Source organism: Heteronotia binoei, chromosome 10 (genome assembly GCF_032191835.1).
Source record: "Heteronotia binoei isolate CCM8104 ecotype False Entrance Well chromosome 10, APGP_CSIRO_Hbin_v1, whole genome shotgun sequence".
Taxonomy (NCBI): domain Eukaryota; kingdom Metazoa; phylum Chordata; class Lepidosauria; order Squamata; family Gekkonidae; genus Heteronotia; species Heteronotia binoei.
In genome coordinates, this window is record NC_083232.1 from 80142228 (window position 1) to 80159055 (window position 16828).

General features: G+C 40.8%; 1 protein-coding gene across 1 annotated transcript in view; it reads left to right on the forward strand.

The window, feature by feature from the left end:
- Positions 1–1303: 1303 nt before the first annotated feature.
- The window catches only part of ANLN (anillin, actin binding protein), a 28944-nt gene continuing 13419 nt past the window's right edge, over positions 1304–16828 (forward strand). Inside the window, exons 1-12 of the mRNA XM_060247728.1 lie at positions 1304–1315; positions 3995–4148; positions 4592–4852; positions 6905–7242; positions 7868–8072; positions 9608–9798; positions 9894–9992; positions 10485–10599; positions 11885–12001; positions 15176–15408; positions 15604–15755; positions 16180–16327. Coding sequence (XP_060103711.1) covers positions 1304–1315; positions 3995–4148; positions 4592–4852; positions 6905–7242; positions 7868–8072; positions 9608–9798; positions 9894–9992; positions 10485–10599; positions 11885–12001; positions 15176–15408; positions 15604–15755; positions 16180–16327 — 2025 coding nt within the window. The remainder of the gene's footprint in view (positions 1316–3994; positions 4149–4591; positions 4853–6904; positions 7243–7867; positions 8073–9607; positions 9799–9893; positions 9993–10484; positions 10600–11884; positions 12002–15175; positions 15409–15603; positions 15756–16179; positions 16328–16828) is intronic.

The window sequence follows — 16828 nt, forward strand, 5'->3', positions numbered from 1 at the left end:
TTTTGAATATTTTATTTATTATAAGAATTAAATGATGGCCTCATAGTTGCGGGTGGGACCCCCTTTGTCTCCTGGCAACCAATATTTTCAGACCCAATCTGCCACTGGGTGACAGGCCAAACATCCAAATGTAAAACGTATTATTTAGTGTAAATTGAATCCCACCTTTAGCCCCAAATCTGAGTTAGTGGCAGTTCATACACAGGCACGCACACCCGTGCCTTATTTTGAGTTCTGAAGTGTTGGTTTCATTAGGAGTGAATTCTGTTGCTCATCCTTTGGGTGGGGGAGTCTTTAAATGCTGATGGCTAAAGTGAACAATACGGAGGGGGGGGATGTATTGGAATAGGGTCTGGGACCACCAGGTTCAGATCCCCACTTGTACCATAGAAGGTTGCTGGGTAACCTTGGGCTGCCAGTGACACACGCTCAGCCTAACCTACCTTTCAGGGTTGTTGTCAGGATAACATGCAAGAGTGGAGAAGGATGAAAGCTTGATTTGGGTCCCCCACTGGTGAGAATGCTGGGGTATGTAAATGAAGTAGGGCTTCTAGTGTCCTGGCCCCACTGATGGACCTCTTGATGGCACCTGTGTTTTTTGGCCACTGTGTGACACAGTGTTGGACTGGATGGGCCATTGGCCTGATCCAACATGGCTTTTCTTATGTTCTTAAGTAAGTAAATAACGAGAAGGTGCAGGTCTGAGGTATGTCTGATGACCTGGGATTCTGTTTTGTCTTCTTTCAGGCCACAGGGAGGGAGGTTTTTGCTTTCCACTGGCTTATCAATAATGAAGGAAGCAAAATGAAAAGTACACACTTGAGATATTTTTATTCTATAATAATGCAACTACATATCTGCTCAAAGCATCTTTCTCATCAATTAGTTCAGTGAGTAAGCTTATTCAAACATGAGCAAACCATTCCTCTCTTCCAGTGAGTCAAGGAAAAATAAATGGGTGTGGCACTTCCAAATAGCTTTCTTTCTAGCTCATGTCAGTAGCATTCATAAACTGTATATTCCAGCCCTCTTCTGTCTTTGCTCCTGATTTACTATTGGATCAGTCTTTACAGTTAAAACTTATTTTTCTGCTTGAAACTTACTTTAAGAAGGTATGGAGAAATGCCGAAGCTGACTTTTAAAAATATAGCATTTCAAAAGGAGCTCAAGTTGTATTTGATCACAGTGGTTCATTTAGCAGTTTTATGCACAAACCCAGACTTTGAAGCAGTTTCCATCTGCAAGACAGTGTCTGTATACTACTTCAGTACTTTATTCAACTGTGGGTTTAAAAGTCCCTAACATGGTATTTCTTGTAGGTCAATAAAACATCTCTATATGCTCTGATAATCACAAAGCTAAGGGATTTGGAATCTAACTGTATTGCTGCTAACCTAAAATTGGTGCAGCATGATCCAGACTCATAGAGAAGGGCCTTGGTACCTTTTACAGACTCAGATTAGATGTTTGGCCTAATGTAGGTAAAGCAGAAGAAAATGTGACCTGCATTTACTGACAGGTATTTTATCTTAAGTGCATAATTTAAGATAAAGCAGTTTAAGAGGCTGTTATGAACTGGCCTTATGCTGTATTAAATTGATCTTCACTTTGTGCCAAGCTTTTGAAACTTTACCAGAGTCCACACCCTTATGTAACTGAATGTTTTTGAGTACAGGGTGCAGCAGTCAAGTCTGACTTTGCCCATGTCAAGTTAATTCAGATACTTCACAATACTGGAGGGCATGCAAATATATGCTAATTGAAAAAGAAATTGTACTAGTTAGGGTTGCCAATCCCCAGGTGGGGGCAGGGGATCCCCCGGTTTGGAGGCCCTCCCCCCGCTTCAGGGTCATCAGAAAGCGGGGGGAGGGGATAGAAATGTCTGCTGGGAACTCTATTATTCCCTGGGGAGATTTATTCCCATAGAAAATAATGGAGAATTGATCCACGGGTATCTGGGGCTCTGGGGGGGGGGCTGTTTTTTGAGGTAGAGGCACCAAATTTTCAGTATAGCATCTAGTGCCTCTCCCCAAAATACCTCTCAAGTTTCAAAAAGATTGGACCAGGGGGTCCAATTCTATGAGCCCCAAAAGAAGGTGCCCCTATCCTTCATTATTTCCTATGGAAGGAAGGCATTGAAATGGTGTGCCATAAGAACATAAGAGAAGCCATGTTAGATCAGGCCAATGGCCCATCCAGTCCAACACTCTGTGTCACACAGTGGCCAAAAAAATGTTATATATACACACACACACACACACACACACACACACACACACACTGTAGGTAATAGCCACTGATGGACCTCTGCTCCATATTTTTATCTAAACCCCTCTTGAAGGTGGCTATGCTTGTGGCCGCCACCACCTCCTGTGGCAGTGAATTCCACATGTTAATCACCCTTTGGGTGAAGAAGTACTTCCTTTTATCCATTTTAACCTGTCTGCTCAGCAATTTCATCGAATGCCCATGAGTTCTTGTATTGTGAGAAAGGGAGAAAAGTACTTCTTTCTCTGCTCTCTCCATCCTATGCATTATCTTGTAAACCTCTATCATGTCACCCCGCAGTCGACGTTTCTCCAAGCTAAAGAGCCCCAAACGTGTCAACCTTTCTTTATAGGTCCCTTTAAATGTGATGGCCAGAACTCCCTTTGGAGTTCAATTATGCTTGTCACAGCCTTGATCTTGGCTCCACCCCCAACGTCCCCAGATATTTCTTAAATTGGACTTGGCAACCCTAGTACTAGTCTCTGCCACAGACCATTTTTATCTTCTGTTGATCTATGAAATGTAAATATTTTTTTCCATGAACTGATACAGTGCTAGTATTTTTTGTTTGTTTTAAACCAAGTGCTTTGAAAGGTAAACATTTTTGGCTGCTGATTTTTTGAAAAAAAATGCATTCTTTAAATTATAAGTGACTAGAATAAGTTTAAACGTTTAAATTAGTTTCAGAACAAAATGACCACCGCGATTGAATTCCATTTGCTTTCCTGAGCTATGACTCCTTTTGCCAAGGGAAATTACTTCCCCCTGCTGGTCATAAATGCACTCTACTCCAGTCATTCCTAGGTACTGTGAATGGCATGCAGGCTAACAAGAAACATGATACTGCCATCCATTAAAAGTATTAATGTATGTAATTTTAGAACATTATAATTAGCCCTGAAGTGGCAGTGTTCACTCTGGAGTTAACAAAGAGTGTGGCAACAGGTTTTAATAGCTTGTGATTTGTCTCTTTCCTGTTGCATTACCGTTAATTCGGCCTTCTGTATTGAAATGTTCTATTCCTATTATTTAAGTTTGATCATTATGATCGGTTTAAATTAACTTCATCCATTGTCAGCACTTTAATGGCATTATTCAGCAGCTCAACCACTTGAAACAAATTCTAGAGAGTTGCTTGTTGATGGTGGTCCAGTCTGTATGTCTGTCCTTTTGATGGACAAAACTGAGTAAGATACTCTAGTTACTGATGCAGTGAGACTGTCTACAATGTCCTTGAATAGGAAGAAAATAAAATTTCCTATATTACAAGTTTCTTGCAGAATTGTTTATGATAGCATGGTACTCCCTGAGTAATTTGTACTCAATAGGACACTTCCAATAGGACATCACCATAAGAGAAGTTAAATATTAGCTTTATTGTACTAAGTAGTTTTGTACACCAGAACTTACTGCATTAAGGGCAAGAAATTTAACATCCTGGGTCAGATCCAGTCTAAACTGGCAGTTTCCACTGATTCCTTTTTACCACTGCAAACCTTCCTTGTGGTGTTCTTCAGGCTCCCCTTACCGCCCCCACCCCACCCCCGAAGCAGCATTTCATGGAGAACAGTGTGCTGCAGTGGGAACCGAGAGGCAGGAGAGTTCTATTCTGCCCTTGGAAAATGTAGTCTGAATCCAACCCACTTGTTTAGAATTCCCTTCTGTGTAATGCGTTCCATTGCTTATTGAAAATTATACCTGTGATAATCTGTTGTGAAATATTTAGAAACTTCTAGAGCGAACTCGTGCCAGGAGAGAGAATTTACAGAAGAAAATGGCTGAGCGGCCGATAGGAGGAATGAGACCTACAATGCAAACAAAAAGGAGCAGAGAACCTTTGTCAGAAACTGGAAACCAGCCCCTTCAGCCTAATGAAGAAGGTACCTCTCACAAGCATGAGATAGCATGGAGGGAAGGGGGCTACTTTAACTAAATTTTTAGGCTTCTGTTTAAAAATACCTACATCTGCTTGTTTCAGTTGCCAATTACTTGCTAGAATAGACAGTAGACATTTAAGACCATTGGCCCATTCAACTGAAGTTTGTACCTGCACAATATCCTGTGGGGTTTTTTTCACTAAACTACTCCTGGTATTTTGTAAGAACAGCTTTGTTGCAAGCATTCCAATTATTTGTTAAATCATTTTGCGAGCAACACATCAGGCAGTAAGTCAGAGTTGTGAAGTGGTGAGCAACTTCCTAATAAGAACGGGAGTTTTGTTGTCTTATGTGAATAATTCCCATTTTGTTCTGTGTCTACTGTAATATATGCTTCACCCTGAAATCACCTTGGCTGACTTCATTTCCCCCAAAATTTTATACAGCAAAGCCAGGTACAAAGCCATCACCATCCAAAAGACGCTGTTCAGATAAGGTGGAGGCTGCAGCTCCTAGTTCTGAGAACACACATCCAATTAACTCATCTTCCACAAACCAAGTTCCTCCTGAAATTGCTCCTACTTCTCAGTCTGTTGTATTGTCATCTGGGAAAGAAGAGCAGAACCATAAAACTGAATCGGTTTCTGGTGCTTCAGTTAAAACACGTATGCAAAAGCTGGCTGAACAACGACGTTGTTGGGACAGTGGTATGTGTTTCATTTTACAGGACACAGTATGTAGAAATATGACCTATGGTGGAAATTTGGTCTTTGTTTTGCTTTGCATTCTTTAAAAAGGTGTCTCATTACATAGCATTAATAAATACTTCTGTTTATCCAAATACATAAGGAGGAATATAAGTTGTCTGCTTTGACTTAGCAAATGTGCTAATAACTAAGCTTATATGATCATACATAACTATATTAATAATTTTGGAACGCATTAACAGCTTGAAAGCTAGGAGAAATTAACCAGTTCTTTGGCAGCTTAGAAAAGTTTTGCTGCCTGAACTTAGAGCAGTTCTTAGGGCTTCCACACATTTTTTCCTCATTGTCTCTGACCCATAATGCTTTGGCTTATCCCTTCATTTATGCATGCATGTTGTGCCTTTACTTTTCACTTCAGGTTTTTTGTGTTTTTTTTCCTTTTCTGGTTCTTTTGGGATGGACTTTTATCGCAATGTTTTTTGGAAGCTGACTTTGAGTCTGTTTCCTCAAGCATAATGTTTCTGTCTGTTTTCTTTGTCCCTCCCACTACCACCCACCTCTGTCCCCGTTTGATAACTGAACTGTAATAGTCAAACAATTTTCTCTTCCCTGCACCCTCAAGAAGAGGGATTTTCTTTTTAAGAAGGGCACTAAAATATTAATATATTACTGGAGTGTTATAACTGTAGACTTAGGAGGTTCTCTGAATTGTCAGTTCTCTTTTTTTTAAAGTAAGTCTCTAGTCCCTACCCTCATGGAGGTAAAAGGAAAAAGGCATATCTTTGTGCAGAGAGGGATAGAGACTTCAGTTTTTAAATGGAAGCAGAGAAAGCCTATTGCTATTCCAGTGATATATTGATATTTTAGTGCTACTTTGAAAATTGGAAATGCTGTCATGCTACTGATGATGATAGCACCTTCCCTTGAAAATCCTCATTATCAAAGGCATGTGCAGAAGAAAATTAACAGACTCCACAACTGGGAAAATGCAGAGAGGACAGATGTCTGGAAGAACCCTGCACACAAACCAATTCCAATGCTTGTGGTTCAGCTCTGTTGATGGGAGGCTGGATGGTTACCTCTCCAGTAAATTTGGCTGGAGTCCATGGCAGGATGGTTGAAACAGAGCCAGCTGAGACTGAATCCTGCCAAGACAGGTTCTGTGGCTGGGCAGGGGGGATTCAGGTCCGGGGTGGTGTCTCCTAGCCCTTGACAGTGTGCCTTTAATACCAGCACCAACCGTCAAGAACCTTGGTGTGATCTTGGATGCCTCCTTATCAATAGAGACCCAAATCATAAATGTTGCCAGACTGGCATTTTCCCAGCTACGCCAGGTTAGGCAATTGGCCCCCAACCTGTCCTGCCCTAGCTTCAGTCATCCATTAAATGGTCACCTCCAGATTGGATTAACTCACTCTGACCTATAAATTCCAACTGATCATGAATGCAGTGGTGCAGGTCCTATGGGGACTCCTCATATTGCACATTTTCAACCTGTGTTCTGTGAGCTTCATGGGCTTCCGTTGAAGTACTGATCTGGTTCAAGGTTATGGTATTGACCTTTAAGGCCCTTAATGGTCAAGGACCCACATATCTTTGGGATACCTCTCTTGTTGAGCTCAGTTGATAAGATCCTTCTGGTGGTCCCTGGCTTGATTGATATCTGGCTCTCCTCGGCCAGGGAATTTTCAGCATCAAGATGAGACTGTGTCACATAGTTCGGTTCCTTGCCTTTGTTGACTAAATCCAGAATATTATATTGTATTTATTGTATGTAAGTTATGTGTGAAGTGCAAGTCCTATATTTCCAAGTTTTGTGTGTGTGCCATTTGTGTGTTCTGTTCTCTTTCATAGGGCACAGGCTGGCCATTGTCTCTTTTGTCAGGTCCTATATTCTTCCCTAGGAGGTAGAGGCGGAAGCAGGGACTAGCTCAGTTGTGTATTCTGCTATACTATGTGTTCTGCATCTCATTAATATTTATTGCAAGAGAACTGTTATATTAAGCAAGTGCTACATTTAACACTGACTCTCTGTATGATCTCTATTTTCAGATGTATCTGAAAGTCCTTGCATACTTCCCATCCAATCAAAAGAATGCATTATTTCTCCTCCCAAACTACCCCTTACATCTGAGACCCCAATTGGGAGAAGAGGTCGTTTAGCAAACCTTGCTGCTACAATTGGTTCCTGGGAAAATGACCTAAGTCATCCATCTGCAAAACAAAACAACACACAAGAACAGCCTGGTACTACTTGTTTATCCAAATTGTCCACTACAAGTGGAGCATCTGCTAGAATCAATAGTGGCAGTGTGAAACAGGATGCGGCATCCTGTTCCCAAAGGGCTGTTGAGTCATCTGTGAATAAGGCAGCAACCTCTGGGATATTGGTAAGTGATCATATTTCATTGGATGTATGCATTTGCTGTCCAGATTGTTGTTGTTCACTCTCTACTGTAACTATCTTAGGCTGTAGCTCTAGCCACATTTTAAGGCAGTAAGTCTCATTCAGTGCAGTGGGACTTCTGAATAAACCTCAAAATTGTGTAGTTTTAGGGAAAAGAATTTTTTGATATGCTGTCCTTTGCACAGTGAATTGTTAAAACAATATTGTTGCTTTGTTCAATCTAATTTAGTGGAACTGTAATCTGAATCATTTTTGGGTGATGTGTTTAGCCTGAGATGCCTTAGAGAAAAATGTTTGAACAATTGCTTGTTTGTATATACATGTATGATTTTGTACTGAAGTATATATGTGAGATATTTCCCTCATCAGTCTTGTAATGGCAAATATTGACTGAAAAAGTGTCTCGATGGCCTAAGGGCTACCTTGGTACAAATTGTAACGGGCAAAGGCAAACTCTCTTAGAACATTTCAGTGCAAGCTGACATTCTGGAGCAGTTACAGTGTTACCTCTGGGAGACACATTTTTTTCTGTTAAATGAATTATATGAAGAATTCTGTACTGCCGTCTTTTCAGTTTAACTAACTCTCTTCCCTCCATCCCCCTTCAGAGAAATGCTAATTCCAAAACCATTTTGGAAGTAAATAACCATCATGGTAAAGATCTTGAGGTACCAAAGTTGCAGCTTCCACAAGAAAAGCATGTTCTTAAATCATCTTTGAAACCGGTATTATCACAACCACTTCTAGCCAAAGAAGAGCCAATTAAAGGAGCACATGCACAACTTGACTACAAGGATAAGCCAGCCACACCAGGTGAATGATGTAAAACAGAGCTATGTTTTGTTTGAAATTTTGCATGGCAAATGGATGTCTAAAACATGGTATGGATTTTTGCTGAGTAGCTTATGTTATCACTTATCTGCTGGGTATATCTCAGAGTGAAGCTGTGCCTTAGCGAAATGCATGGCATGCAAGGTTTCAGTTATCAATGTTTATAATTTTGGATTATTGTAATGCAGTTTATAAACCTTCATAGAGCTGTGTGTGCATGATATTTTAAAAAATAACCTGCTTAAAATAAGCAAGATTTTTGCTCCCAGCAGACAGAACACTTTATGTAAAAACTGAATGGAAACTTCAGACTTAGCATGGCTGAAAAGTGGATGCAGTTTGCAGTAGAGTTGCTTGTAATGTAAGATTAATATCTGCATATATAAACTAGCAGCATATTGTGCTTTTAATCTTTGAAATTACTCTTCAGCATGTAGCATACTGTGCCATAATGTGTTATGATATGGGCACAATACACTATGATATGATTTTGCACTGAGCAGAACCAAAGGGTGGCCTACTATTTACCAAATGTTAATCTACCAGTGACCATGTAAAGCCACACAGGGGAATTCTTACTCCTAGCATTTGCCTGTATGGTGGTGAGAATTTTACACAGTCCCATTACTGTGCACTTTAAGCCAGTGTAGGAGCCAAGGGAAAAATTACACATTGTATACTACTACTGATAAATAAATACCGTGGCACCTTAAACTAAACTTTGTGTTATTCAGGCATATATGCTGAAGGATAGTTTCGAACAGTGCAGCTCAAAAGCCATGAGATGCAAGAATGTAGTCTGGCGCTTTTGTACGACATTCAGTTGGTATACAAGCTGAGCACAGTGATCCCAATGTTCCTGGCTTTGTTGTGCTACCATCCCACTTGTGATAAGAGACGTTACCATAGGAATGCTAGGAGGATTAATGGGTTCCAGTTACTGCTGCTTTGTGGGGCCACTGCACTTCTATTTCAGCCTGACATAAAAATATCATAGGCAGTGTTTTTTGCATTTTGTGGCCACTTGGCCCCATTGCTTAACTTTTTAAACTTGTATGCATATCTATTGAGGGCACTTAATAGATGTAACTCATCCTTTTCACCCGTTTGCTTTTTACATTCTGTGTTAGGCTTATTTACATTACAAGCTGTTCTACCTGTTTGGCCAAAGCACTCTTATGTATGTGATTTGCAGCTTCTATTGGAATGCTTGAACTTCCCTCGCAGAAAGCTCAAAATATCCCTGTACGATAAATCTGCTTGGACACTTAACTGTTGACTGGCTTTTTGCTGTGTTATTAGTTGGCCTACATGGACAATGCCTTGCAAACATTTCTATAAAAGCTGTGGAGATCTTCTTGTGGCTTCTGAGTACAAATATAGCAGTGATGTGGTGCCAAGCAAAGATGTATGGTGCAGAACGAAAGCTTTCCAAAAGAGCTTCAAGCTGTGTTTGAGCATCAGGTTCATCATTTAGACGTATCTAGCTAATGAAGCAAAACCCATTGTTCTTGTAGGAGGATCAGGCATTAAGCCTTTTCTGGAGCGTTTTGGAGAGCGTTGCCAGGAACATAGTGTGCATAGTCCTGCTATAAGTGGAGGACACAGAACTCCCATTATCACTCCAAATACAAAGACAATCCAAGAAAGGCTCTTGAGACAGAATGAAGCACCCTCAACTGCCAATCTAGCACAGCAGCTCAAGCAGGTATGACTTGCTTCATCCTTAGTATTTATAGTGATCACATTTGGACATCTGCTGAGGGGATGTGCGAGTTCAGGTTATGTTTATTTTGCGTTCAGGAACGTGAAAGAGAACTCGCATCCATTAGAGGTCGCTTTGACAGAGGCAGGCTGTGGAGTGCTGAAAAAGGAGTGAGCAAAGGTCCAGAAACAAAACAGGTAACGTGTTGAAATTTTGGACTGAATGTGTAATGATAGAAACACCATTGCAAGCGCACTGTAGCAACATATATTTTGCATTTTCTTTTGTGCCAAGTACTTCGTCATAGGGCAGTGAACAACATCTTCATATAGGTCATCATTGGTACCAATCCTACAGAGCTAACGTTCAGGTTACTTGAGATCTAATAATATGAGTCAGGTACCTTTCTCTGCAGGTAAACATTGTCACAAGCTTCACCAATACAATGTGTTTCAGAATCCGCACAGTTCCACTGTGATACTGTAGTACTTAGGGAGAAGGTATACTGTACTAAGCCTGCTCACTTTGGTTTCATACAATCTGACGGGGGGGGCAGGAATAAAGGGAGAGAAGGCTATTTTCACACTTTAGGATTGTAACATGCGTTCCTGGAGTTGCCATGGCACCTGTTTCACCTGTTTTTAGTTCCACTGATTGTTATAGGTTAAATGCGTTTGTGGTTTTTACAGGAAAGTGAAGTTCAAACTAGCTCAAAAAACCTCCCCAGTTCAGATGCATCCTCTCACATACCAGAAGAAAAGTCCATAAAACTTGAGAGAATAGGAGAAGGCTCTCAGTCTTCAGGTGAGAGTGTTTTGCCTTTAAAATGATGTTATAAATCAAAGCCCAGGAATTAGAAACCTTTTAAAATTAAAGAGCTAAATTGCCAAAATGTAGAGAAAGCAAGCAACGAAAACAAATCCTGTGTAAGAAGGCCTATTCTTGCACCCACCTATTCCTCCAATAGCCTAAAGATCTGGTTTTCTTTGGTTCCTTGCTGAGCTGCATTTTGCTATACAGTCGGAGGTTGCAGACCCATGATTTAGCAGGCACAAATACACTGTTATTTTGATTGTGGCCTAGAAGATTATTTAATTGGAAAAATCTAGACTATATTCCAGGCCTTGTCATCTCTTTCCAAGATGAGTACTGGTGAAATGAGAATGTGGATTTATTCTTTCTTTGATAACTAGGGATGGGCATAGACTGGGAAAGCCCAGTTCAGGGTCCCCCCGGTGATGTGCACACGTGACTTACGGGTGGCTTTGGGTACTGCACCCATGTTACCCAGAAGTGATGTGAGCATGTTAAGTGATGCGCTTGTGTTACTTCCGGATGACACAGGTGTATTGAGGCAGTTCCTGATGCTGCCTGGATGCTGCACATGTTGGGGGGACTGAACACTCAAACCAAGCAGAAGCTCAGTGAATGTACCCCAAACCTCTGTCTGGGGTTCACAAACTGGAGTTCAGGTCTGTGCCCATCCCTACTGTTAAACAATTATTTGATGCTCTGGGGAGAATTGATGAGACATGAAATATGTCTATTTACCAGCTGCCTCATGAACAAGACATCAGTCTGGTAAATGTAAATAGATGATTTCTCTCATTAGAAAAATTAAGCAAAGTAAGATTTTTCTGAATCTTCTGGACATTTGGTGTTTATTTACATAGGATATACTCAAGGAATAGCAGCCCCATGGCACAGAGTGTTAAAGCTGCAGTACTGCAGTCCTAAGCTCTGCTCACAACCTGAGTTTGATCCCCGGTGGTAGCTGGGTTTTCAGGTAGCCGGCTCGAGGTTGACTCAGCCTTCCATCTTTCCGAGGTCGGTAAAATGAGTACCCAGCTTGCTGGAGGGAAAGTGTAGATGACTGGGAAGGCAATGGCAAACCACCCCATAAACAGTCTGCCATGAAAACGTTGTGAAAGCAACATCACCCCAGAGTCGGAAACGACTGGTGCTTGCACAGGGGACCTTTCCTTTCCTATTCAAGGAAATAATGAGAATGGATGAATTCAGTAGAATTGTAAAAGCCACAAAACTGGGTTCTGGAAAATACTTACTGATCTCTTTTGGAAATGTCTAGGCACTTCAGAAGCAAACAAGACAGCAGAACTTAGTCCTTTGAAAATTTCTCCACCAAAGACTCCTGTAAAAACAATGTCTAATTCAAAGCTTGAACAACTTCTTGACAAAGAAAATGGTTTGTATTTTTCTGTCTTGTTTCCTAATTTGGTCAGCCTCATCCTTGAAAAAGGTTCTCTACAGTCAAGAGATCTAAACTGAGGTGTCAAACGTGTGGCCTGTGGGCCAGATGAGGCCCCGAGAGGGCTCTTATCAGACTGTGAGCAACGCATTGTTGTCTGCTCCCTCTCTTACTTCTTTCTGTGACTCAGCTTGCTTTGCCAGGCTTGCTCGATAAAGCTGTAGAGCAAAGTCTCCATTGGCTTACAGGGCCTCCTGTAAGCTGTTGGAGAATTGGCTACATCGGGGATGTGTGGCCTAATATGTAAAGGAACTCCTGCTATAAAAAAGCCCTGCAAATGACTATTTTCTGATGCTAATGTGTTAGGTCCGTCTTTGACTACTATGTCTCTTGATTTAGTAGCCCTTTGGCCTGAGTTGTCACTCAAGGAAGCTATATGCCTTATTAAGGGATAAAAATTAGGAAAAGCCCCTGGCTCTGATCTAATTCCCAATGAGTTATTCAAGGCTGATCCACAATGGTGGGCCACAGTCTTGGCCTCAGTTTTTACTCAAATTGATTCCAGTGGGCAAATGCCTGATTTGTGGAGACATTCAATTATAATATTCAAAAAGGGGTCTAGACTGACTCCATCCTGCTCTCAGCCAATTAGACTCCTTTCTTCTTTGGTAAAGTTATTTTCTGCTTATCTACTGAAGAAACTTTTAGACTGGATGGAATCAGAAGCCATATTGGGTCATGAACAGATAGGCTTGAGGCAGGGTTCTTTGACATATGACCATTGTCCAGTTCTCTACTATTTGGTTGAGAAATATTCATCTTTAAGGGCAGCGATTATATGAGGGCTTTATTGACCTTAAGGGGGGGGCATTGATTCTATAAATCATCCTAGATTGTGCAATAAACTTAAAGTACTATGAGCAAAAGGCTGCTGAGACTTATGTAGTGACTTATATTTGGGCTTAGCTGCCCAAGTATGAAGGGCACCTAACAAATTTATTTAACTTTCAAAAGGGGATACAAGTATGTTTGCAGGCTCTTTCTCTATTCGATTTATATGTAAATGATTTAGCATCAATCTTTGACAAATATTGACTTGTGTCCCCTGTCCTGCTTCATGTGGATGTGCTTTGTGTTGTTTAGTCTTGGTGGGGCTGCAAAGGGCCCTGCAGTCTTTCTCTAGTTAACTGTTCCTGAGAAAACTTGGTGATTAATTATCTAAAATCTTATTTTTCACCAAGACCAGAAAATGGAATGTGCTTCAATGGTCAATCAACAGGTCCAATATTGTGCAGGTTAAGACCTTCTATTTGGGGATCCTTTTCTTGGCAGATTTATTTTTGACCCCTGCTCCGAACTTAGAACTACATTCAACAAGGGAGAACCATGTCAAACGCTAGTCTTTTTCCATAATAAGGAGAGGAGGAGTATATTCCTGGAGCTGTGCACATCTTCAACTTGAAAGTGGTCTCCCTTATTCTTTATGGCTCAGCTATTTGGATCAAAGCTCTGATAATATTGAACAACCTCTGGCCCAGTTTTTAAGAAAAATACCGAATGTCCCCTGTTATGTATCAAATGCTGTATTGTGGGCAGTCTGGACAAATATCCCTGGAAGCAAGAGCATGACTATATGCCTCCAAACCGACCAAAATTATTCTTTGCTGAAGATGGCTTGCTAGCTGCTCTAAAATGGAATACCAGCAAATTTATTTGGATGAAAGCTCTGGATGAGAAATTCATGTTAGTTGGAATGTCAGCCAATCATATTTCTGATATGGAGAAATCCAAAGCATTTTCTCTGATCAAAAAGTGTGTCCTAGAAATTGATTACAGCAGTTTAATCTTAAAAGCCCACCATCTTTGCTCACCCATGTCTTTTGGTCTCCCCTCTCCCCCCAAATCTTTATCCCCCACATATGTATTATCTTACTATCTCACTATCTTACTATCTTACTATCTCTTCCTTTGAGAACGCACGCATAGCTGGTCTTGAGGACAAAAGGAGATTGAGGAAGAATCGCACTGCTACAGGACCAACCCTAAATCAGACTTTTCCCTGCAGCCGCTGTGGCCGGACCTGCCTGTCCCACATTGGTCTTGTCAGCCACCAGCGAGCCTGCAGCAAACGTGGACTATTGCACCCTTCTTAAATCTTCGTTCGCGAAGCCAAGCCGAGAGAGAGAGAGAGAGAGAGAGAGAGAGACTATCTCACAATACTGCAAAGCTTTCTTATTCACAAGATTGAATAGTATGCTCTCAATGGTTCTACAGAATAGGCCTTATTATTCTGATAGAATTTGCTCTTGTGGCCATGATAGGATTTAGACATCTTTTCATGTTTTGCTTGAATGCAGGCCTTTTGAGAATACAAGGGACCATTATATTAAGCCACTAATCGATCAGTTGTCCCCTTATACCTGGAAACTATCTTCTTTGCTTAGTGATAAGGATCCTAAGATCATTCTGGCAACAGCAAAATTTGTTTCAGTCCATTTAGCTCTTATGTCCAAAAAAATAGAGAATGAGAAATTTCTGCTGTTCTGTTCAAGATTTGTTAATCAATGAGCTTCTAAGAGAATAAAAGGGAAAAGGAAAAGAGGCTCATCGAGGGGATTTTCCTTTTTTAACTGTTAACATTTCAGTGGAAATGCTTATCTTGTCCGAAATATGAATGCGGTGGGTTGGATCCAGACTAAACTGGCAATTTCCATTGCGTTTCCCCTATCCTTCAGGAGCAGCACTTCATGGAGATCATGGAAGGGGAAATGCAAGGAAGCTCATTGCTGCTGATAAATTTAGTCTGGATCCAACCCAATGTACTGCTGGTTTCTCACACAAAGACTCCTTAATAAAACAATATTTGAGTTAGGAGAAATAGCTACTGATTTTTCTTTCTAACGAATGAATAAGAAATAATAAACCAGACTTCTTGCTCACTTACCTTTATAAGGTGCTCTGCTCATTTTTGCTCTATACTTAGTCTTGCACAACATGGTCAGAAATGTGGGTTCACTTTTGAAAAGTCTTACCAAGGAATAAAGAGCTGGCTCTGATTGCCTTCTGGACTTTCCCAGCCCTGTAACTTCCTGACCTTGATTTCTAGTTAACATGTGGCGCTTTAAGCTTTTAGTCCCAAACTGTTAAGACCTTATGCATTTTACTTTCCAGACGAAAAGCATGAGACTGAGGCAAGGGAGGAGGATGAGATGAATAGTTCAAAAGTGATAAGCAATATCTTTGATGAAGTTCTTCAGGATGATGGGCCTGACATAGAGAAACTTAAAAAAGAGATGAGTATGACTTTAGAAGCTGACAGTGACTATGAACAAGAGACGCTAAATATTTCATCAATGTCCCTCCTAACACCTTTAACGGAGTCTGTTGCTGTTGTAAGTCCAGAGGTAAGGAAAAATGTTAACTTATGCGGTATTTTGTGCATATATAGATTAGTAACAAAGCTTTCTCAGAAACACAGAAAATGTACCCAGCATTTCCTATCAGATGTCTTCACCATTCACAACAGTCCTTTCACTGTGATGTCTGCTTCAGAAACTGTTCTTAGAAGGCTCAAAAACCTACATCTCTTTTTCCCCTAGGTTTTTGCTTCCCCTAGTAGATCAGTTGGTGAGGAGAGCAATGCAAGTGATGACAGTCCAAGATCCAGCAAGTTTCAAAGGATATCTGTCTGTAGAACTGAGTCTGGAAGCAGCACTGGATCTCTATCCGAAGAGCGTAGCCTTCTATATAGGTAATTCCTAGACTAGGAAATCTAAATACAATATTTGGTCCAGCTGAAGTGCTGGTAGCAAAGTGATTCTCTGTTTCTAAGCCAAGGTTTCTTAGGTTTCTTGTTGGGCAGTGTTCAGATAAGGAAAGTAGAAGAGTAGCTTCTTGTATGTTTTTTCTCTCTGAAACAATGGAAGAAGCTTAGGAGTGGTACATATCTATTAACTTAGCCATTGTTCGACCTCATATTAAGGGAATCCATCTTGCCCCTCTGTATTGCCACATTGTTTATAAGAAGAAACATTAAACCACTGAGGTTATGAGAGCTAGAAGAAAATCCAGAAGTGTGCACACTCTTCTCCGTCCTTTCTCTCTGCATTTCCTGCATTGTATTAAGTTGAATATGGTACCCTACATCTCTCTAAAACTGACTTCTTATCTTGAAGTATTGATGCTTATCGGTCACAGCGATTTAAGGAAAAGGATCGTCCTTCAATAAAGCAAATCATTGTTCGTAAAGAAGATGTTTCCTCCAGGCTTGAGGAGAAAAAGAATGGAACTTCTGGTCAAATTAACATTAAGCGAAAATTACAGGTAACTAGAACTCTCCCTTCAGGTTCTGTGAATGAAATGCTAATTCTTGCTGTGTAACTGTTTCATATCTGCATGGATAGAAAACTGCTTACATGTGTGGCTGTCAGTGTTCTTGAAAGCCTAGTTAGGGGAGCCCCAGAGTTAAGGTTAGCCATGCTTAAACATGGGTGTAGCTATAATGTTAAGCCACAATTAAGCGTTGAAGGAGTTCACTTATGCAAAGGGTCCACTTCTGCATCTTGGCCCCTTACTCTATTCTAGAGATCTGTTCCTTCAAACCAGTGTCCCCACCTGGTAATCATGTGTCTTCCACTGTATTGATCTTGATACGCACTTCTGTTTAGCACTGCAGCACATGTATTCCTTATGGTTTGGAGGGGGGCATCATTTTAAAGCGTATTAAATGTGGGTAGGGAAAGTGCTGCCAATAGCAACAGGACACCTCCTTCCACATTCCTGAGATCTCATCCTGAATATCAAGCTCTGAAGAATCCGCAGTAC